This window comes from Lissotriton helveticus, chromosome 5_1 (assembly GCF_964261635.1).
Source record: "Lissotriton helveticus chromosome 5_1, aLisHel1.1, whole genome shotgun sequence".
Lineage (NCBI taxonomy): Eukaryota > Metazoa > Chordata > Amphibia > Caudata > Salamandridae > Lissotriton > Lissotriton helveticus.
Window position 1 is genome coordinate 395,933,103 of NC_136065.1, and position 24,547 is coordinate 395,957,649.

Genomic DNA, 24,547 nt, shown 5'->3' on the forward strand with positions numbered 1-24,547 from the left:
CCAGTTGGAGTTTATAATTTGGCGAACAGTATTGTCTAAGGTGGAGTGTTTGGTAATGCAGACCAGTTTTTTATTCTCTGAGGGTAACTTAGGTCTAAGTAGTGAGTCCCGGTCGTAGTATCGGGCCCGCTTGTATGAGTCCCTGACTAGTCTATGGGGATAGCCTCTATTGAGAAACTTCTGCCGCATGATGTTTGCTTGAAGGTCAAAGTCTGCTAAGTTAGAACAGTTTCTTCTCACCCGAAGGAACTGGGAAAATGGGATGCTCTCTCTCTGACAACGGGGATGAAAACTTTTAAAATGTAAGAGAGTATTCCTCGCTGTGGGCTTGACATAGAGATCAACTGCTAATTTATTATTCTGGTGCTTAATAATAATATCCAAAAATTCTACTTGGTTACTATCAAAGTGAGCCGTAAATTTCAAATTTGTATCCACCAGGTTGATCCATTCTAAAAACTCACCGAGTGAGTCTTTCCCATTGGTCCAGATAAAAAAGATGTCATCAATGTATCTGGACCAATGGGAAATGGACTCAAAGAAAGGGGCTATCTCGTTGTGGATAGCTTTAGTTTCGAAAGCCGCCATGTAGATATTGGCAATTGACGGGGCAACTGAAGCCCCCATGCTGACGCCTCTCGTTTGACGATAGATTGTATCACCAAATTCTACAATGTTTTCCGACAGTACAATATGGAGAAGTTCCAAAAGAAATTCTTTGGGGCAAGGGATATCGAAATGGTCAATGAACCACCTAGTGGCTGACAGAGCTTCCCGTTGGGGAATGCTACTGTACAACGCTTCTACGTCCATCGTTACTAGGAGGTCTGTACATGAATTGAAAGGTATATTTTCTATTTTCGATATCATGGAACCTGTGTCCTTGATGTAGGAGATAATTTTTGGTATATGTGGACGTAGAAATGAATCTACAAATTTGGATAAAGGTTCCGTATTGGTCCCTATTGTGGATACGATAGGCCTATATGGTGGGTCTGTGATGTCTTTATGGATTTTAGGCATCCCGTAGATGCATGCCGTTTTGTGTTGATGGTAATTCAGGAAGTCAAATTCTTTTTGACTAATGTCGCCTGCAGATAGTGCATCGGTGGTGAGATTACGGATTTTTTTGGAAGTTGATATCAAGGGGTTACTTCCAATAAGGGTGTACGTGGTGGTATCTGCAAGCATAGTTTTCATTTTGCGTTCATAGTCATTGGTATCTATTAGAACGATTCCACCCCCTTTGTCACAACTGTTGATGACCACAGTATTATCCTGTCGTAAAGTTTTAAGGGAGTCTGATTCCTCTCTGTTGAGATTGTAAATAGGTTTTGGAATGAAGCGGAGAGCTTTCTCAAGTTGTTGGAGGACCACCAGTTCGAACGTGGCAACCTCCGGGCCTAGTTGATCTAGGGAAGGGTTGAAAGTGGATGGAAGGGATAATTGCCTAGTTTCTTGAAACTGTTCAGTATTGTCTAGCTGGGAGGCGAAGAATTTCTTAAGTCTAATTCTGCGAAAGAAAGAGATAATATCTTTCTGGAATTCAAAGATGTCCAGATGGGAATGTGGGACAAAGGAAAGGCCTTTAGATAAAAGAGATTCTGTATAGGGATCTATATTTTTTGAGGATAGATTGAAAATCGGGATTATGTCCCTTGTCCCCAATATTGGCGGTTGCGTGTCTCGCGGATAAATTGGGGTTCCTGAGGCTGATGTTGTTGGTAAGACTGTTGGTGTTGGTGTGGATGTTGTTGCTGGTGATGGGCCTGTTGGAAATTGCCTCTTGTCTGATTCTGGAAATGGACTCTCTGTCGACCACGCCGTGGGCCCCTGTTGGATAAAAAAGGCTGTTTAGGGCGAGGGCCATTATATTGGTTGAAGTTATTTTCTTGGTCATAGTAATTTGACGGACCTTCATTCTCTGAGTCCGAGGAATCAGTGAAGTTATTCACTCTCTGAGGTGTTGATCTCACGTCGTCCACATAGTGGTTTTGTTTATAAAAGTCTGTCCTCAGGTAAGGATAAGTACCTTCCAAAGTATAAAAGCGTTTGTCTTTAGTTAATTTATCGTTCTTACGTTTGTTTAAATAGGCACTGAAAGACTCTAACTCTTTGTTGGCTTCCTCGATTTTCTTCATTGCCTCCTCTATATTACCTGCATTTTTAAGTTTAGTTTCTAGGGCATCAATTTCCTTCTTGATGTCGACAGCTAGTTCTTTGGCTGTCTCGATGATAAGGATCATCAAGTCCCTTGAGCACCTATTTGCAATGAGACTCCATTTTTCTAAAAAAGGCCTATGATTAACAAAAAGTCCTGGTATATTACGTACTTTTAAACCCATGGGGATCATGCCATTTTTAAGATACGCCAGCATGAATTCCCCATGTGCTTCCATACGGGTCAGTTTCTTTTTAAGTTCAATAAGGTTGCGACTGTCCTCATTATTTGATATGTTGGAAGCTCCCCCATTCGTGGTGGTGATACTAGTTCCAACTAGAGAGGCAAACACCTCATCTGAAAAACCGAAGGTTGGTAGTTGAGCCATGATGTATGACTAATAAATGTATTAATGGGGCTAATATTGATGAAGGCTGAGGGCACGAGGTACTAACACTATTTGGTAACACTCGTGATGTAACAAGAGACAGGCCCTACACAGACAGGCTGTGGGTAAACATTGAGAGATAAACAAGGACCCCCTGGGTATCACAAATACACAGATTCCTAGGGCAGGGTAAAAACCAATGTGAATACAAAATCCTAGGACATCCACAGAATAAGTGACCATACACGCTGGAACCAATAGAGAGAAAGAATTGTCGGGAGATAATATGTGTATTTAAAAAAATATATATATTTAATTAAACATAAAGTAAAAATCATATAGAGACTAGATTGATAAGTCAAACTATATGATGCAATAAGACATTAACATATTAAAATCTTAAACACAATACATCAAATACATTCATTGAAAAGCAAATACATCATAGTAAAAGCGTAAATCCTGGCTAATTGAACAGTTATATACAAGAGGAAGTGTATACTGAAACAACAACCGGAGGTGGTTCACGACATCTTTCAGATGTGGGGGACTCCTTGGGTGGACCTGTTCGCCACTCGCGAGAATGCTCACTGTCCGTCATTTTGCAGTCTCCAGTATCCGTTGCAAGGAGCCTTGGGGGACGCGTTTCAGTTGAGTTGGGGAAATCGACTCCTTTACGCGTTTCCTCCCATACCTTTGATTCCTCGGGTTCTGAGGAAGATTCGCCAAGACCGGGCCCAAGTCATATTGGTCGCCCCAGACTGGCCAAGAAGGGTGTGGTATACAGATCTTCTCCACCTCTCCTCTCACCCACCGCTCCGTCTCCCTCTCAGGGCAGACCTCCTCTCTCAGATGGAGGGGCAAGTTCTACACCCCCACCTCCAGACATTACACCTTCATGCCTGGAGATTGAACGGGGCAACCTGAATTCCTTTTCCCTCCCTCCTGACGTTGTGGATGTCATTTTATCCGCCAGGCGTGACTCCACTAAGTCTATCTATTCTTATAGATGGTCGAAATTTGTCGCTTGGTGTGGGGAAAAGTCTATTGACCCTGTGAGAGCCCATTTGTCTGATGTTCTCCAGTTTGCCCTTTCTCTGGCGCAACAGGGACTTGCGGTTGCCACAGTGAAGGTTTATCTCTCGGCGCTGTCGGCGTTTCTCTGTTTGCCTGACCAGCCATCTCTTTTCAAGTCTCCTGTGGTTTTAAGATTCTTGAAGGGCCTCACAAATAAATTCCCTTCTACTCCTTTTATTGTGCCTCAGTGGGACTTAAATCTTGTATTGACTTTTTTGATGGGTGCTCCATTTGAGCCTCTTCACAGATGTCCCATGAGGCTTCTGACTCTTAAAACAGTCTTCCTCGTTGCAATAACCTCGGCAAGGAGGGTAAGTGAGCTTCAAGCTCCTAGTTTCAAGCCCCCTTTCTTGACCATTCATGCTGATCGAATGGTTCTTAGGACCAGGGCTGCTTTTCTGCCTAAGGTTGTAACTCCCTTCCATCTAGGACAGTCCATTACCCTACCTATCTTCTATCCTCCCCCTCACCCTTCTAAGGAGGAAGAGAGACTGCACCGTCTGGAACCCAAGAGGGCGGTGTCTTTTTACTTGGACAGATCTAAAGACTTTTGTTTGGATGACCAGCTCTTCATTGGGTTTTCTGGCTGCAAGAAAGGAAGAGCGGTCCATAAAAGAACCTTGTCGAGATGGATCGTCCTCTGCTACTCTTTGGCCGGTAAGGAACCTCCAGAGGGTATAAGGGCTCACTCTACAAGAGCTAAGTCTTCGACCTCAGCATTGGCTAGAGGTGTTCCTGTTGAGTATATTTGTAGAGCGGCGACTTGGTCTTCCCTCCACACTTTCGCGAAGCATTACTGCTTGGATTCCGAAGTGAGGAAGGACGGTCACTTCGCGCGCTCTGTCCTTCAGGATTTCCTGGTTTAGAGGAGTGGACACCCTCCTCCGGGAGTGGGGACTGCTGTGGGACTCTATTCACAAGGTGAGGAATCCACACGGCAGATGTATCTATCAGAAGAACAAGTTACTTACCTTCGGTAACGCTTTTTCTGGTAGATACAATATCTGCCTGTGGATTCCTCACTGACCCACCCGCCTCCCCGTTGTCCACTCTTCCATACCAGAGTTGCTGTAATGTAATGTATATATATTTTGTTGTCAGGGAAATGTTTCAATTGCTTTCCTGTTTTTGCTTTACACTGTGTGTTTTGCCTTGACTATTGTGTACTGTGTATACTTTGTATATATCTACTGTCATTGGTCCGTCCGTGTGCCTCGATGGCACGGAAAAAAGGGCGGAACTGATGTCATCACGCCGGCGTGGGCCTATTGTAGGCATCGGTGATGTCAGCGGAGTCGCGAGCGATGTCGTGTCTCTATGACGTCCGAGCCCACGTCGGCGCGAGGCTACAAAAAGAATTTCCAAATGTTGCTGACGCAAGGGGATATTCACAAGGTGAGGAATCCACAGGCAGATATTGTATCTACCAGAAAAAGCGTTACCGAATGTAAGTAACTTGTTCGTTTTGTATGCTTGGTTCAATGTGTCACCAGAATCACTTTTCCAACTCACTGTATCATAGTATCTCTAAAGGTAGACATGCGCATGCTATTTTTGGCGCTGACCAGTCACCACAACGTGAAAGAAGTGAAAAACACACAAGTACATCTATATCTATACTACTATTATAAAGGAAGAACTTTGAGGCTTTGAGGCGGGTAAACTCGGGAACCACAGCGCCAATCCACACACCCGATACATCGTTGGAATCCTCAGGGTGTGCAGATGGACATAGGCTATATAAAGTAAAAAAACTACGTTATATTAAAAAAATGTACATTATAAAAAAAGTAGTCCCCTCGAAGTAGCGCTGGCCGCGACCTGCGTGCTGACGTCAGGAGCACGGGGAGGAGCGGCATCCAGGAGCGGCGAACATGGCACGGGGGAGGAGCGGTGACGAGCGGCGAGGAGCGGTGGACTGAGAAGCGGCGGCTGAGGTAAGGCAGCGGGGGTCGGGGCAGGCGGGGACGGGGTGATGTAAGGCTCCAAACTACCACGATCACGCTCATAACAGCTCAGGAAGTTTAACTGCAGAGCGCCAGCGTTTCAGCGTTTCAGCTTTAAGGGTCATTAGGTTGACACGCGGGCATTATGTTACCATGCTGGAATCTCGGCACGCCGAACTCCGTCAAGGGTAAACCCCGCTCAAAGAGACCCCAACGGCGAAAGTGATCCGTCAACCTCTGAGCCGTGTTTAAATGTGCCCTCTTTTCGTGGTACTTATCATGTGGACGGGGAAAGCAAACAGACCGAAGCGCACTGCTGTGACTATCATATGTCGCCTTTTTAAGGCTCCGGGGGACAATGTCGGTGCAGGCGGGGGTCGGGGCAGGCGGGGGACGGGGCGGGCGGGGACGGGGAAAGCAAGCAGCCCGGAGGAAAGCCAGGAAATCTGGTTCGGTTTATCCCCACTCTAAACACATGGAAATGGTAATTTCCAGGCAAAGGCTAGAGTAATAGCTGCAATACAGTGAGACGGTTTTACATTATAGTGCACTGCTGTGACTATCATATGTCGCCTTTTTAAGGCTCTGGGGGACAATGTCGGGGCAGGCGGAGGTCGGGGCCGGCGGGGGACGGGGCGGGCGGGGGCCCGAAATGCTGGACAATGTCGGGGCAGGCGGGGATCGGGGAAGCCTGATTGCTCCCGGACAAGGTCGGGACAGGCTGCTAGTATGATATAACAGAATAAGCAAGTGAACATACATGGAACAGACAAAATAAACCAATCTGTGTTCGTGTTACTCAGCGTATCATAAGTGATTGGTTGTCCTCCATTGTGAGTGACGGGTCTGACCCTTTGGATCAATTAATTATGCCCCATAGGTCAAAAGCAGAGGGTAGTGCACAGCTGCTAAAGGTGGAAAGAGCTATGATGGTCAGTAAAAAGAAACAGTAAATCAAGGGGACCCAAATGACTTAGTGTTAAAAGAAAAAGAAAACGTTTTAAATAGCAGCAACCATACTCACATGGTTTCTGCACGGAGAGCACAAGAAACCTACCCTCCTCTGCTCGCCTGGCTGGAGACTGAGCAGAGGAGAAGACCTGTCATTGAAGGTACGGGCAATTGGAGCGATTGTCCTCAGGTTTGGTGTGGGCAGCATCTGGAAGGAGTGATGACCTAGTGGACAATGAGGAGAGGAAAGGAGGGGAGGGGCGAGCTTGAGCCAAAAGGACTGAGCCCCTCACGTGCTGATGTAACAGAGGTATCATGCCTCAGGGGCGCCCATCTCAGAGTGTGCAGTGGTTAAATGCTGGGCATCCCAAAGTGAACCATGGTTTTTGTAAGGTGGCGTCTAAGTAGTAAACTAAGACAGTTGAATGTTTTGTTAATCAAGGGTAAGAGACAAGTATAAGAAACCTAAGTGCTCTTCCATATACAGTGATGGAGAGAAAATCAGGCGCACATAACTCCTAGCAATCCCTCATGGTGGAATCTAGGCATATTAGCATCTGGCGGCCAAGTGGTCTATTCCTAATGAATTAGGATGCTTGGAGAGCACTATTGGGAAATGTCAAATGAGGAGAAGAGGGAAGAGAAGAGGTGGGCTGTAGCCAATAGTAGCAAGCCCCTCATGTGCTTGTGTAGCAAAAGTATCATCCCTCAGTGGTGGACATCTTGGCGTGTGTAGCGGTCAAATGCAGGCTGGACCAAAGTTGTCAATGGTATTAGTAAGGCGGCATCTCAAACAGTAGACTAAGACAGTTAAATGGTTTCCTATTGGAGGGTACCACCTCATTGGTATCAACAGAATTATTTGTGTTACTGAAGAAGAGACCAATGCCAATTCGCAAAATGCTTATCATAAGCACTGCTTAGTGTGGTGTCTGGGACTCCATAGCAGGGCATTCCATATGTTACATAGTGTCAATGGTGATATGGTATATCAGGTCCCATGTATGAAGAGAATGTCAATCCAGCCATAGTAAGAGAGTTTCTGATTTCACAGGGGACTGAATTACACCTCGCACTAGAGGATTTCATCGTTCAGACCTTTGCTGTTGGTGGAGACTGGAGAGGCATAAAATCCATCCTTGTTCCATTCTGAAAAGGTTTAAAGGGCTACATGAATTAGTAGCTTTCAAAATTACCTGCCGGAGGTCATCTGGAGAGTGGTTGGAGTTGCAAAAGTCATGGCACATTTTTGTAGTGCTGTGTCTGCAGCATATGTTGCTCCAGTGCTCCATTATTCTTGGTTCGATAGCACAGTTTTTTGTACTGCAGTTACTGTGACTTTTCTGTTTCCAGGTAAATTTGGGACCCAACCTGACCTCTTAGGAATGTTTAGTCAGTGGGCATACCCCGTAGGACCTACAGGGATAGTGCCATGTGACAGGTGGTAAGGCCCACAAGGTGTTCTTTCTGCATGTGGGACTGTTGAATATGTGGTCTGGTGTTTACCAGGAGGTCCTTCAGTTTCTGGGTACACTTAAAAGCGAATCAAGGCTCTGGAACATCAAGGGGCCCAGAGCGTCATCACTCCTTCCCACGGTCGCATGCACCCCACCCAAGGACAATCACTACAATTACCTGCACCTTAAAAGATGGGTCTTCTCCCTGCTCAGTCTCAATCCAGATGAACAGACCTGTATGTCCACTTGCCTGTTCTGTTATATTGCATGTACTAGTGTGTTTTTCACTTCTTTCACATTGTGACGACTGATCAGCCATAACAATAGCATGCACATACAGTGTGCTGTAAAAGCGATCCTGGAGACACATTGACCCATACATGCAAAACATTTGTTTACTGTGTCTTTTCTTCATTTTCTCATTTTTTTTCTAAGTTGGACGATCAATTTTAAACTTTTTGAACAAAGGTATTTTCTTTTAGGGGAATACCTACACTTTATATCACATCTTAGATGTGGGGTAGGGTTAGCTCTCCCTTTTTTAGGTCCTGAAGAAGTGGTACGGATACTCTTTGGGCCATCAGGCAAGAAACACGTTGACTTGACCATATTCACAGATTTAGACTACTTGGATACATTACCTCCCTGTAGTCGCCCATACCAAATAATGTTTTTTTTAAAATCTGCCAAGGAAACCATCAGTTTAAAGTCCAGTTGAATATCTCTTTTTAGTCTCTCTTTATTTCGCTATACACATTCACTCAACCTCACACATTCAAAACGCCCTCACACTGGCACTTTCATCAGATGGCAAAAATAAAAAGATCTCCGCTAAAGTGACCCTTCGTGGGGCCCATGGGGCATTGCATTGCCAGCCCTATGAGGAACACCCAAGATGATGAGACATTACATGCTCATGGAATTGTGAAGGCACCAAGAAAAAATCCTTAGGATTCCCCTTTCTTTGTCTGCCTTTCTTTCTTTGCTTTCTGAAAGGAACAGTATCTTCACTGGTTTCTGCATTAGCACTTGCGTAGCCTAGGTAGTGGACCTTCATTGGCTCCCATTACCCCTCACTTCCTTGTTTTGAGTCATATTCAGGGCCATATACAAATCTCTACAATGTCCAAAAAATATAACTATACTATACATACGATAACAAACTTTTCACTCAACTTATTAAGTGTTATTTGAAAGTGGGAGACAAAGATGTTTGTAGAGTGAATCAAAGATGAATACTCTAATATAAGTAAGACTTTCATAGAGTGGGCAGGAGATGCTGTTTATTCTCAACTCAGACTGTCTTTAATTCACTCCCATTTTAGGGTTTTATTTTCCAGTGCCTAGGTAAGTGCCTGGCCAGTTGTGATGATACTGCACTGATCTTACCCTTCCTTCGAAGCATGTTCGAATCTACTTGGTTCATCGCTACGCCTTACCATGCAGTAAGTATCAAGTGCATTTTTTACAATTATCATAGATTTATTTCTCTAGGGTATTTCACCATGTACGACCACAACAAAAACAAGTTGAGAAAGTAGTCATATGGGGCTGTGGAGCATCTGGACGTACATTGTCCAAGTTTGTTACTTCATTAATAGAGCTTGATGGTAAATTATTGATGACAGGTGAAACATTCCTCACTCAGTACTTCCTCTCATCCAAAAGTGTGATTTTGTACTCCATGCATAGCCAAATTATATAGAGTGAAACCCCTCTACAGAGTAGATGAGGACTAAGTTAGCAGAAACTAAATGTAGAGCTCCTTTTTTCAGGTGACTAATAATGCATTTCATCAGGGATAGTTAGGAGCCTCTTTAGATGATCTCTCTTGATAGAAGCCAGTGTTTGAACAAGATAAATCAAGATTAATCAATGTATCAGATAAAGCGGTGAAAGACATAAAGCTATGTGAAGGCTTTGCAATGACTCTCTCAGAGAGGCCTTCAAAATAGACAACAGAGCTGCCTGTTACTACTTGTTGTTAGAGGTGGGATTTTTCAAGGTATGAAGGACAGAACAGAATCTGGTGTAATCCCTGCACAGTAGACATGAGGAAGAAAGGATAAGCACCCCTTCTAAAGAAATTGCACTCCTTTGTTGTAAAGAAGGCATGTGTATTGAACTGTCCTTGCAGTTCCTTTATGTGAAACACCAGAGAGAACAAAGTGACAGAAAACAAATAGTGGTGGAACTCTCATCTTATTGTCCAAAGATGCTTTTTAAGTAGCATGGTAAAGGACCTCCAGCATAGCTATATAAAGGTATCCTTAAATCATGCTTTCAGGCCCCTGAATATATTTGCTTTACTAGTTGACAATCATTCACCAATACCAGCTGTAAACACTGAATGTGAAATCAAGAACCAGCTTCATCCTTTCTTTCTAATATGAAATCTCTTGGACTAAATGTCTGTGTTTGGTTAATGTCTATTGTTTCCCTGAGGCTGTGAGTTGTCTTTCACTATTTACAGGGCATAGTAATTGGTTTCCAAACATGTGCCAAGGTTCATCCTTTCGCATGCCGGCAAGTACTTGAAGCGTACAAGGGTTGTCTTTCTGCTATTGAGCTGGTAAGAACCATGCATTTCTTTCTGTCTCATATTTCAAACTTTCCTCAGCAGCGGCGGTTCACATTTATTAAATGTATTTTACAATTAGATACAAGTTTACGAGAAAGAAAAGCTAAAATAAGTCTAAAGACCTAGGCAGTCTACAATTTCGAAAACAAAAATGTATCAAATAAATGGCCAGTGCAGCTTCCATTGCTGATGTGTATATAACATTTGTTGAAGAAATTTAGAAATTTGTTTAGAAAATTTATTTTAAAGGGGCTTATGATACCAAATGCAACAATCTCTTAAGTTTACCAAAAAAAACAAGTCATTCAATTTTTACTTTCTCCTTTGATTTACTCATGACTTCAGAAGTAATAGAGCACCGACTGAAAGGCCACCCTCCAAGACAACTTAAATTTAGGAATGTGGGTGTTCAATACAAGATCGGGTCTAAGACCAGGCCCTGGACTCAAGGTGGGAGTGGTACTCGAGATCAAACAACAGGCCTGGGTAAAAGCTGGGCTCTGCATCTACAGAATACAGTTGCATTGAGGAAAGGGATGTGGCTGAGTCCATATTCTATAGCACACGGCTTACTGTGTTCTAAACTCCTACTGAAATGGTGGCTGGCCCGGGCCAGGCGGCAACTGGCACCAGCACTGGTGTATTGTTGTTACAGGATTACCTCTCCTGTCTTTCAGCAAGGTGGATGGGCCTTCATGAAGCCAACGTGAACAACCCACCCTGACACATGGGTAAGGCAGTGTGATTGCATTGTAGGAGCAGAGAACCACACAAATCCCCTATGCCTAGGACAAGGCCAGGGAGGATCATTGTATTTAGTGGCTGGGTGACACTGAGGCCAGGGTGGATTTAGGCAGCCGGGTAAGGCAATATTCACTGGATCATTGAATTTGCAGGGCATTTTCTTCGTGGCCTTCCTGCCGCCTTTGAGGTTGGGGAAGATATGTGTGTGTGTGTGTGTGTGTGTGTGTGTGTGTGTGAATAAGAGTTAGGGTAAGGGTAATGGTACACATTAAAGTTAGGTGTAGAGTTAAGGTAAGCATAAAGGATAGAGATTGACTTCAGGTTGCGTATATTGTGCCAGTTACGGAACAGTTCTTGTTTAATGTTAGTCTTAGGGATAACTTTATGGCTAGAGATGGAAGTATGGGCATGATACAGGATTAGGGTAAAGAATTTCGTTAAGCATACTTTGCTGAATTGACCTAGGTTCAGGTCTATGAAAAGTGATGGGTATATTATCCTCCTAGTGTTAGGGGGTTTGGGTTTCGGTTATAGTACATAACAGTAATGGGCAAGTGATAGTGATAGCATTATGGTTAGGCATAGGATTTTGGATTTGTGTACCTTACTACAAGAATAAAATCCTATAAAATCATTTTCAGATACTTATACAGCATTAACATTTGAAATATCAGTTTCTCAATTTTTATATTTTTTTCCTCAATATTTTATTTCTAAATTTTAACCTAAATACCACCGGCAGGGGACAAGTGTCTTTTAAGCAGACAGGTGCATGAGGTAGTGCTGCCCAAAAGTTCTTTGTCTCCATAATTCAACTTTCAGTGAATAATTTATGTTGCCTGCGCCACCCCAATTGCCTAGCACATAAAAATAATTGTGTTTAAACTTTATCATAACCAACAGCCATTACACATCCCTCACTTACTTCACAGTACATTGCGTACCAGGGCAAGTGGAAGCTGCACTCCAATAAATGCGCCAATAGCTATGACAAAACATTTGTTTGTTAAGGCATGAAACCCATGAGCTGCACCCTTTAAATGAAATAAAAACAAGCTGTATAAGTTTATAAATCATATTAAGTGTGATGGATCGATATCTGAAATTTAGGTTTTCGTTTGAAGTTTAGCAGTACTCAGAAGCTGCATGAAGTCATCACTAGATGGATGAAATTACTTTTTCTGACAGTTCAAAGATCCGCTTTCTGGCAAAGCTCTTAACTTACAAAAGTGGTTACTTCTTAGGTCTTTGCTCTAGACAGAGCACGTGCGCTGCTCTAACCAAGACTGCTGGATCTACTACCTGGGCTTCAGCCTGCCCATAGGCTTCCCTTTAGCTGCCCCAATCATCACTCTTCAATTTTTAAACTCCATTCGTCCGTGGCATGAATACAACATACCTCTTCCTGTATTGAACCCCCTCTCCTGAAAGCACCAGCCAATTACTTATGTGTTTACACAGTGGCCATTTTAGGTACTCATTTCGGGACTACTTTTTTCATTGGTTAGGACTACTGTGCATGGTGGTTTCATGCGCACTCTCTCGTTGATCTTGGAAATGCTTGTTTTTTTATTGTTATCTTGTGCTTTTATCTCAACACAATATTGGCTCAAGTTTGTTTTCAGTTTGTGGTGTTTCCGTTGTTCATCAGGTGCCCCTTTATGGCCGCTGCTTCGTTGTTCTAAGGGCTTTCTCAAAGAAATTGGAATTTCAACAGCACAATGCCTATCATATAAAAAGCTGTTTTTCTGTATTGAGAGCATAATTCTGACAGTGCCCAATGCTGCGTTGGCTAAAACACCGCTTCTAAGTTGTGAAAATCAAATAGGAGGGCTCAGTCAGATCACATTAGAAGCAAGCCTGCCTATAGGACCTGGCAGTAAGATCATAGATGGGACCAAGCAAGATGTGGAAACTTGGGGTACACGCTGCAGAGGGCTGCAGCCTTCTCTGCAGGTTTCGTCCTCTCCCAGCAGACACATTCAGTTTACTCGTATTCTTTCTTTCTGCTCTCCTCCTTCTGATTCTGCGCACATGTTCATGTTTAACAGCCTGAACACCGTAATAATAATAATGTATGTTTTGTCCTATACTAGGGACGGTTTCTGCCCTTCATGTGCTTGTGTACTTCTGCAATTAAGGCAACGATTATGCCTACATGCTGTTGTTGCACAAAATGACATATGCCTAGCCAGGGCACACCAAAGTCACGTTCTGCTTTTTTCTTTCTTTTTTTTTCTGGCAGTTTATATAGTGTAAACTTGGCCCTATGGCACTAAGGGGCTTTACATGTAAGCCATATATTTTTACATGACAACTGTTTTGCAGGAAGAAATGCTTTGAGTGTGTAATCGAGGTATTGAGGCATATATTTTGTTAAACACCAAGGTTGTTAAAAATAAGTTGTGCAGGAAAAAAAGTTTTAATTTTAAACTCAGGAAAAACAGAAGGTGGCCTATTTAAACTAACCTTTGCAAATCCTCCCTTTGATAACCAGCCCCCATTGAGAGAGAAAAGACTTAATAGGAAACAAATTATTTGAAAAGGGCATGGAAATGTTCACCCTCCGATATAGCCAATGGAAATACACACCATTGACAAAGCTGACAGCCTGGGCTTGTTGTATCAGCCATGTAACTTGCTGTATTATATAACTGGTGCAATGACATAAGCTCCAAAATACTAGTCAAGTCAAGTCAAAATCACTTTAATCGATTAATTAAAATCATAAAAGTTCATCAAACATGTTACATTTCAATGCAAATGGGAGACCAAAAATGATTAAAAGTGACAAATATCATAAGAAAGGAAAAACATCTAATCAAATATAAATATTTTAAAAATGGGTATAAAAACATAGTCAAGAGGAAATCTGTACAGGGATTCTTATTTTCTTTTTTCTAGCAGCTGCCACCAAAAAACTCACGATGTTAAAAATAACCCATGGGGTGTCCAAAAGCTGCAGGTACATTGTGGCTGGTTTGACCTGGAGAAACCCTTTCCCTTTTAAGAGTGGTAGAATAAAAAATGTTCTAGGCTCGGAGTATGAGTCAAAAAAACAGTATAAAATGTGCAGTATTTTGAATGGAGCTGTGATCACACTCGCAAAAAGCGGCCTCCTCTGGTTTGGTCCAGACCTGATAATTCCCCAAGATAAAATGAATCAGGTTAAAACGAAACCTTGTCAGTAGCCAGCGATGAAACTGCTTGGTTACTAGCCTTAAATAAGGTTCTATTGAGGGGGATGTGATTAGAAGAAAATGAGCCCTAGCGGTAGGTTTTTTCAACTCAGCGGACTCACGATCCTGGGCCATTAATAGTAAAAAAGTATTTTTTTCCCAACTAACATCACCTTTGGAGATCAGGTCTGGCTTCAAATACAGTTCAGGCCACCCTAGTTTAACAAACGTATTTTTTATATAAGTAAACCAGGGTATTGCGGAAGCTCTATCAAGGAGCAAACAGTCTTTTAGGATCAGGCGATTCAAGCTGAGTTGAGGGTTCAACCAGGTTTTAACCCAACAGGTTAGAGGGGCCAGGTTTAACAGGTGAGAAACATATCCCATCCCCAGCTCCTGATGTACAGTGAAAGTGGATATAGATTGGGGGATAGAAAAAAGGGATCGAAAAAATTTATTCTCGACCAACTGAATCCCCTCTACATTCTTGTACCCCCATATAGCAGCTCCGTAAGTTGCTACTGTGATGCATTTAGCTTTGTAAACTTTCAATACCGCCTCACAGGGCTTGCCGCCCAAGCGCCGTGCAAAGCTTTGTATAGCGGATGCAGACCTACTTCCACTGTTTCTTTTAGCTAAGAGTTGGTGGGCCCATGAACCTCTGTCATCAAACAGGACCCCCAAGTAAGTAAAAACCTTAACACTGGTGAAGGCTGACCCCATACAATGAAAGGTTCTGGCTTTGTCTTTTTTGAGGCCCATAGTTAAAACATGAGATTTAGCTAAGGTAACAACTAGGTCCAAAGAGCTCATGAAGTCACCGAAGGAATTCAGGAGTCTTTGCAAATCTAGGGGGGTACGGGCTATTAAAACTGCATCGTCCGCGTATAGGAGGACCGGGATGGCTTAGCCTCCTACATGCAGAGTATCCAGTGTTGCTTCCCCTAGGGTTTTATCGATGCTGTTAATATATAATGTAAAAAGCAGAGGGGCCAGGATGCACCCCTGGCGCACTCCTCTACCTGATTTAAAAGGGCGAGTACAGTTACCCTCATGAGACACTCTTACTGCCGCGTACAAATCCTGGTGAAGGTCAGCTAAAAAGTGCACCAGGCAAGGGTCTAGCCCCATATCTAGGAGGATAATCCACAGCCGTGATCTGTTGACCAGATCAAAGGCTGTGGATAAATCCATAAAGCCCAGGTACATCGAGCCCCTAGAGGTCAGGGTATACTTGCCTAGCAATAAATACAGGTTCAGACACTGGTCCATTGTGCCCCTACCAGCTCTGAACCCATATTGAGATTCAGACAGGATCCCCCTCTTAGTCACCCGGTCTGAGACCCTATCCAGAATTACCTTCCCCAGGATTTTAACAGCAGATTCGATTAATGAAATAGGTCTATAGCACCTTGGGTCGCTTCTCTGCCCTTTTTTGAAGACAGGGATTATAATAGCTTTGGGCCAGGACTTTGGAACCCCCTGGGTGACACTAGCGTTAAATACATTATTAAGTATATTAGCCCAAAGATCAATGTTACTTTTATAAAAAATTCTACAGGGACCCCATCGGGTCCGGGGGCCTTTTTACTAGTGGAATCCTTAAAAGCCTTCTTAACATCCTGGACGTTAAAGACTAGAGCAGACTGAGGAGAAATACGGGGGGAGGCACACTATATAGAAGCACATATTTTTAGCTTACCTGTTTTAAGCCACATCCGTAATCTTCTTGCCACGCCCCTTTGAGGGACCCACCAGTTTTTTCATACCACTTGAAGCCCTGCATAGGCCTTTTGTCATAGGCCAGGGTTTATTTCATGAAGCATGCTACAAACAGTAACTTGCTACATTTAATTTTATTTCTTTCTGAGCATGATGAGCTGCCAACTGTGGTAGACTTTTATGTTTATGGTAATTCAGAATTAGTCATATCATGTTGGCAATTTGTATAACACTCCCTGGTAGCCGGGGCTGCCACAAATTGCTGGGGTCTCTGTTTCAATTCTTTTGAGGCTAGTCTTGTTCATTATTCTAACTCCTGTGGCCTTGCACACCTCACACTGCAGTGGAATTGAAAGTGTGAGCATTTAATTGTCCCTTGCCACCACCCACCTGGTCTCTGCACAGTGTGGCCCGCACTGAAGTGGCCTCGCACTCCGTGCACTGCCTGGTCAATAAAACATGAACATTGCCTATTTTTCTCAAAAAGTAAATGTAGCTCAAACGGTTTGTATGTGTATGGAAATGAGTGGCAAACTGTAAGGTACTACACAATAAACATTTTGGTAACCGTCAAAGTCATTTTACACTCATTATCAGATCCGATGAAACCTGTTACATATGTTTCTGTTATTATATTGATTATACAGTAATTGCATGTACAAGTGATTTTTCTAGGATTACATTCGTGGTCATTCTTCCACGGGCAGGATGACATATTGAACATAGTTTCTGCATCTACAAGTCTGTCAACTGCCCCCACACCGTGGCCAAAACACACACAGCCATATTTTTTTTTTTTACTGCTACCACCAATTCAAAAACTACAATGTCTGCTTGGTCATTCAATCTTGCTCTCTGTCTCACTCTGAGAACACGGAAGAGAACACATATGCGCTTGTGCAGGCAAAGCATTGCAGCGCTATTCTGATAGATACATCTGCCGTGTGGATTCCTCACCTTGTGATTCCTCACCTTGTGAATATCCCCTTGCGTCAGCAACATTCGGAAATTCTTTTTGCAGCTTCGCGCCGACGTGGACTCGGACGTCATAGAGGCAAGGCATCGCACGCGACTCCGCTGACGTCACTGACGCCTACAATAGGCCCACGCCGGCGTGATGACATCAGTTCCCTTTTTTCCGCGTCGTCGACGCTAACGGTTTCGGGATACTCAGTAGCTTTTGGTAACTTTGTTACTGTTTTTCTTCGTTTCTTTACTATCTTGCCACTTTGTCTCCTAATAATGTCGACAAAGAAGACTGGATTTAAACCCTGCAGGGAGTGCGGGAAGATGATGTCCGTTACGGACCCACACTAGGACTGTATTTGGTGTTTGAGCTCCCACCACGACGTAGATGGATGCTCTTCGTGTCAAAAAATGAACCCAAAGGCCCTGCGAGAAAGGGAGACCAAGCTTCTTGTGCTAAACTGAAAAAAGCGGATAAAGGAAGGAAGTCTTCAAAGTCCCGCTTGAGGAAGTCGAGGTCGAGGTCAAGGTCTCGAGAGGCGTCGGCTTCGAAGTCTTCGTCAGATCATGCTTCGAGGTCGCATAAGAAGCATAAGAAAAGGAGGCATGATTCTCGGCGTCATTCTGGTGAGAAGTCGGGCTCGAGGTCGAGATGTCCCAAGAAGGTTAAATCGAAGGTGATCCCACCACAAGAGGTTTCGTATCGAGAAGGCGAGGCCTCGCCTTCGGAGTCGCGAGTTCAATCTCCGACTCCGGTTTCCGATCCGACTCCGACGCCGTCTCCGGGCAGAAAAGAACACCTGTGTGGTGGATGGGAGGCGTCGCCGAAGCGATGCAGAATATAGCAGGGCATGAACGGACATGGAACCAATCAGGTGTCCCTCCACCACGTAGGCCGGGTCGCCCAGGTCCCCATACCACCATTCGTTGAGTACCAACAAATGCGACGCCCCCCTGCGTAAGTAGATAGAAAGCACGTACGCAAAGCCACCCGTGCAATCCCCCCTCCTAAAGGAACCCACCCAGCGCAGAGTTGACCTGCCGGGACCAATGGGGCAAAATCTGAAAGGGATGGTTCTGTAGCTGGTACAGTAGACGGGGAAGCGCCACCATTTTGAAGATCGCCAATCTGCCATAGATCGTTAAGGGCATGCGGGACCAGACCTTCAGATCCTCGCGCGTGCGATCCCACACTGCAGTGAGTTTGCGATCTCGGGAGGCAGTCGCTTCTTCCGACAGGTAGACCCCCAAATACTTAACCCCTCCGGTCGCCAACTGTAACCCGGAAGCCCGTGTGCTCACCCGGTTCAGTCCACCCAGCACCCACAGCGTCGACTTGGCCGGGTTCATGTACGCCTGATCGGGATGAACCAAGCTGGAAATATGGGGTTTGAGCCTGTTGGCCAAGGCCTTGGCAAAAACCTTGGCCTCCGTATTGAGTAAGGAGATAGGGCGGTAAGATGCATGATTTTCGGGGGGGTCGACCTGGCTTTAAAAGGACCACCACCTCTGCATGTCTCCAGTCTGGGGGGAGCAATCCCCCCTCACCCGCCTCCTCAATTACCAGGCGAAATTGCGGCCCGAGCTGCACGTGGAACCGCTTGAAAAACTCGGACGGAAAGCCATTAGGACCGGGAGCCTTACCGGGGCGCAGTTCCCCCAAGGCCGAACCCAGCTCGTCATCCGACAGTGGACTGTCCAATAGCTCTCTCATGTCATCCATGACCGACCGTGGGGGTAGATCGGCGATAAACCGCTGGATTAAGACCTCCGCCAGAAACTCCCTAGGCGCATATAACTCCTCATAATATGCGGCGAACCTCTCCGCAATGACCGAAGGCTCAGTAACAGGCCACCCCTCTGAATCAACTAACCGGGGCAACAGCTGGGCATGTAGCGTGCCCTGGCACAGGCGGTGTAACATCTTACTTGACTTGTCGCCCCACTGGTACACCCGGCTACGTGTGGCCAGCCAAGCCTGCCTAGCCTCTTCCATCAAAACCGCGTTGTATTGCTGCTGAGCCAGCGCCAGCTGCCGTCTTGCCGGTCCGCCGCCTACCTCCCGACCCCTCCGCTCCAGCACCTCTATGGCCGCCTCCCGCAGCACCAGATCACGTCGTCGCTCCCTACGCGCCGCTGCGCACCAAGAAATATCCACTCCCCGTATCGTGGGCTTCATCGCCTCCCAGAGGGCGGCCGAGGAATCCACGGAACCTACATTCAAGACAAGGTATTCATTTATTTCTTTGGACAAATGCTCCCTGTACTCCTCTTTCAGCAAGTGCCACCCCGACATCCGCCACCTGAAAGGCTGTCTGCCGGGACCTATACGAAAGGTGAGGGCAATCGGTGAGTGGTCAGAAAGGGCTCTCGGCAGAATTGCAGCGGTCTCTATCCTATGTGTCAGTCCCCTGGGCACGAAGATATAATCAAGCCTGGAAAATGAGTCATGCACTGTCGAATAATATGTGTACTCCCTACGCAAGCCGTGCATATGTTTCCATGTGTCCGTCCAGTCCAGTCCTGTCGCCAGGGCGCGCAGTTTCGTGGGAGGGACCCCCACCCCAGCAGTCGCATCACCCCGCCACCTATCGCAACACAGGTCCATCACATCATTCCAGTCCCCCCCAATCACAGCTAGGGCATAAGGTATGTCTCCCCAAAGAGCCAGGAGCCGCTCCACAAGAGACCACTGGAAGGGCGGCAGAGCGTAAATGCTTCCCAGTGTTACCCTGTCTCCCCCTATTCTACCCTGGACAATCACATATCTACCCTGAGTGTCGGCCCAAAGTCTATCATGTATGTAGGAGACCCTGCGGTGAATTAGTTTCGCTACCCCTCTTGACCCCCTGGAGAACCCGGAATGGTATACCTGGTGGAACCCATAACGTTGCAAACATAGCGTCTTCATGCCTAGCATGTGGGTCTCCTGGAGTAGAAGAACATCCGCCCCGGCCCTTTTGGCATACTGAAGCACTGCCCCTTGTTTCACCTTATCCAGTGCCCCCTCACATTCCAGCTAAGGATGCGTAAGGAGCCAGGGGCTACCTGTCCCGTCCCCCCTGTATCAGACATAGCTAATCAACTCTATATAAACTAGTAGTGTTTCTATGACTCAGCACACAGAGAATAAGACATAAAGGCAGCATCAAGATAAGCACAAACAGTCCCCAAAAGCCCCTCCACTGTACAGCCCCCCTCGCCAACCCCTACCCTGCACCTCCCGAACATGGAAGCACCTGTCGCGGCCAGAGTGTTGCCAAGACCCCAACGGGGGAACAAAGGCCACCCCTTACAACGGATCCCCTAACAATACCCCATAACCCTAGGGCGTCACTCCCTCCCGCCCAGTCCTGCAAGGCAAGGCCCCCAGCCAGAAGGAACTGGCCCACATAGACATCTACCCAAAACAGAATGCAAATCAAACCAAAAGTCTCCAGCTTCACTTCACTGCAGTGTGCTGCTTCGACAATGAGTTCCCCCGCCGGACCGCAGAGCCAGAGCGAGAGCTGCGCCCACAACGCGATCTTCTGTTCCATCGCCGCTGACTCCTGAGGCCATCTCGAGCTATCCTGCTGGGGGAAGAATCAGATTCCCTCCCCGGAGGCGTATTGACACGCAGCTTGACAGTTTCGTCCGTCCATTTGAACACTTCCTCCGGGGAGTCGAAGAATAACGTGCGGGACTGGAAGATGACTCTCAGCCGGGCCGGGTACAACAGAGCGTACTGGAGCTTGAGGCCTCTGAGCCGCGCCTTAGCAGCCAGGAAGGATTGTCGCTGCTGTTGCACAAGGCGTGTATAGTCCGGAAAGATGAGTATGTTCGCGTTATTGCGCGTTAGGGAGGCCTTAATCCGCGCATGACGCAGGACAGTGTCCCGGTCCGAGTAATTGAGAAATTTGGCGATGATGGGCCTCGGGCGCGCCCCTGGGGGGGCTTCTGCGTCAGGGCCCTGTGGGCCCGCTCCACCACAAAGCAGCGAGACAGCACCTCCCGGGGAAGCCAGCCCTCCAGCCACTGGGTCAGGAAACGTTCCACGCTGTCCCCCTCGCAGCCCTCCGGAATACCCACGAAGGTAAGATTATTCCGCCGAGCCCCTTCAGCATTCTCGACGCGCTGGGCCAGGCCCTTCTGCAAGCGTTCCATATCCGCCATCTTCTTCTTCAGGATTGTCACACCGTTCTCCACCTCCGAGATGCGAGTTTCTGCGCCCGTGATGCGTTCAACTGCGTTCCTCAAGTCCTGGCAGAGCAGCATCACGTCCAAGCCCACCGCGGCAATTTTAGCATCGAGCATATCCCTGGACTGGGTGATGGCAGCCAGGAGGGCAGCATTATCAGGTGACTGGCCCTGCGACCCTGCCGACCCAGCGTCGTGCCCGGCCTCCGTGAACTTGTCCATAGGCCCCTGCTTATTATGTCCACCCCCGGCACGGTCCCGTGTCATCTCAGCAATCCTCGGCACAGTCTCAAACACGTGGGACCAGTGGCCGCTCCCCACGCCGTGAACAGCAGGACGATGTGACCACGAGCGGGCCCAGCGCGCCGCCACTCTCATTGCTCAGACACCCCTATGCACTAGTCGAGGGCCCATCAGTTCGCAGCCTCCCTCGTGGCCCGATCCGACCGCCGACCCTCCCGATGAACCTGTATAGCAGCTGCCCATAGATCTCAGCCAGGGAGGTGGGAAAGAAAGAGGAGGGAGGTGGGGGGCCCCTGCCGTGCTCTCCACCCCCCACGTGCTCTCAGGGCCAGCGCCAACAGCCTCAGCAGCTCCAGGCCGTGCCGGCTGCACCGCCGCATCCAGGGCCACGAAGAAAAAGGAAGGGGGGGGAGGCCCCGATCAGGTCCCCGCTGCCACTGTCCCAGAGGCAGCCAATGCTGGGCCGGACACTGGCGCCGCCTGTCTCTCAAGGCACCCGGCGCGTAGCGCAAAATGGCAGCCGCACCCCCAATGACGGACCCAGCGGCCCGATCGTGGCCAGTCCCCTGGCACCAGACACGCCAGCAGCACCTCCCAATGTTCCGTCAGGCCGGGGAGTGGGGGGGCGTCCGCCCGCCAAGCACCAACTCTGTGGGTGTGTTGCGTCGGCCCGGCCGCTCCACCACTGCCGCGCAGGTCTATAGGTGTTCTGGCCTGGCCGCTCACCAGAGGCCCCAGCTCGCTCTCCGCCCGCGTCGCGGCATGCCCCTCTCAGCAGCTGGGCGATTTCGCTCCGCAAAAGCACCGGAGCACAGCCTTTACAGACACTGGAGGATCGCCAAAAGGCAGGCGACCTCGACGGTGCTCAGCTTTGCCCTGCAGATGTCCAAGGGCAGGATATTACGGCAAGATATCTACAGGGCTGGTCGGAGCTCTCACCTCACACGACTGCCTTGCTCGCTGGCCAAGCCACGCCCCCCGGCAATGCCACCATTTTGAAGAGGTTTATACAACCTCATCATGGAAGGAAGCAACAGTGGTCTCAGTCTTTAAAGAAAGGTGCAAAAAGTGACCTGGCATGCCAAAGGCCCATTTCGTTGATAGATGCCACGGATAAGGTTTTGGGCAGAGTCCTCCTTGCACGCTTGAAAGATTGGGCATCAGAAAATTGGATTTTATGTCCAATATTCAATATGGTTTTAGGAGAGGGCGGGGTACAACTGAACAATGTCTTAATTTATCTCTAATCATTAATAAGCACAGAAGGTCATTGAAGAGTTCTATCCATCTGGCCTTCATGGACCTATCTGGTGCTTTTGACACTGTCAACCAAGATAAATTATAGGCTATGTTGGAAGGTATGGGTGTGGAAAAAGCGTTAGTAACCCTACTCCGCAGGCGTCACTCTGGTACCACAGTCATAGTAAGATATGGTAGTAAAGGTGAAAAAACACATACTTAGATGCCTGTCAGGTTTTAGCACATTACACAGAAAAGGTCAGTAACTTCTCATACTTGGGCAATGTTTTTAGCAAACTGTTGAGATGGGAACCTCTTTTAACCTTAAGAGCACAGCAGACAAGTAGGTTGATGGATGCACTATTCCGTTTTGCTTCTAAATTGGGGACAACGTGTTGTCTTTATTGCATTGCCCCTAGGGAGCTGGGAGTCTTGTCCTTTTTCATCTTTGAAAATTAATAAAAGATTTAAACCATAAATTGGGGCACAAGCCTGTGAAGGAACTATTTACCCTTTATAGCCAAATGTCTCTCTATTGCCAGGTATGGAGCGGGGGTTTGGGGCTACGCTAAAATCCAACAATTTGTAGGAATCTAAAATAAATTCATGAAAAGATTACTGATGCTCCCAAAAAGTGTTCCTACCTATTTTGCCATACAGAACTTAACTAGAATGTATGGAAGACTGTATAGGCAGTGCCCATTTTCTTCTATGGGCCAAGATAGGGACCTCTGAGGATTTAATATTTTCATGTGATGTTATTAAAGATTCCCAAAAATCAGACAATGTTTTAAAGGTTCCATGGTTTTAATATTTAGGGAGGATTTACCATGAGATTCGTCTGGAATACTTTATTGAAAACCCTGAAGGAATTCCCCTAAATGCCAAAGGAATTATCAAGGAGGCATACTGTTCCAGGAGCAATAGACTTATTAGTTACCAACATGACAATATTTGAGTCCCCTGTTTGCTTCCTGCCCCTGCACAATGTTATCTATTTATTTCTACAAAGTTCCAGTTCTGATTTTTTCTAACCAGGTTCCATTTATACACTATGCACTTTTTTGCTGGCATTTCCTCGCCAAGGAGGGTGGTCGAACAATGTTATGCCCTGCCCATGTGATAATGTCTCAGTTTAAAGAACTATGGAATTTGTATTATTTTGCACTTTGTATAAATCAAAGAGAACTAGATTTCCCCTTCCATTACTAAGAAATACTCACTCTTGCTCCTATTGATAATTTTAACTTCTTACTGTCTTTGGCTACGGCTGAAATCTGTATTGCAGTAGCTAATTACATATGAGACTCCATTGCGATCAGATATCCTTAGGAGTAAAATCTGTACGGAGATTTTACCTTTTTATTGTCAATTGTGTATGTATTGTATTTTAATCATATTAATTTGTAAATCTTTTCATGGTTCTCTGAGCTGACATAAAGGTATTCTTGACTTGACTGGCTCTATACTCCATCATGATCGGGGGAGCTCTCTCTCCATATTTCCCCTAATTTTGCATGTCAACGGGTCATATTCCTGTCCCAGCTTTCCTATGGATCTCATGTGTTAGAAATTGGGTTTCTGCTTGGCGTAATCCTAGTCAGGGTAAGCTAGATCCACACTAAAAGATAACCTGTGTTCACCGTCTGGTAGCTTGGCACAGAGCAGTGAGGCTTATATAAAGAGGCAACGTGTAAAGTATTTGTGCAACACT

General features: G+C 46.2%; 1 protein-coding gene across 1 annotated transcript in view; it reads left to right on the forward strand.

Annotated features, from left to right (window-relative positions):
• LOC144754603 (maestro heat-like repeat-containing protein family member 1) overlaps positions 1 to 24,547 on the forward strand; it is a 73,844-nt gene that overhangs the window by 36,955 nt on the left and 12,342 nt on the right. Inside the window, exons 15-16 of the mRNA XM_078642613.1 lie at positions 9,306 to 9,425; positions 10,454 to 10,552. Of these exons, the coding sequence (XP_078498739.1) occupies positions 9,306 to 9,425; positions 10,454 to 10,552 (219 nt within the window). The remainder of the gene's footprint in view (positions 1 to 9,305; positions 9,426 to 10,453; positions 10,553 to 24,547) is intronic.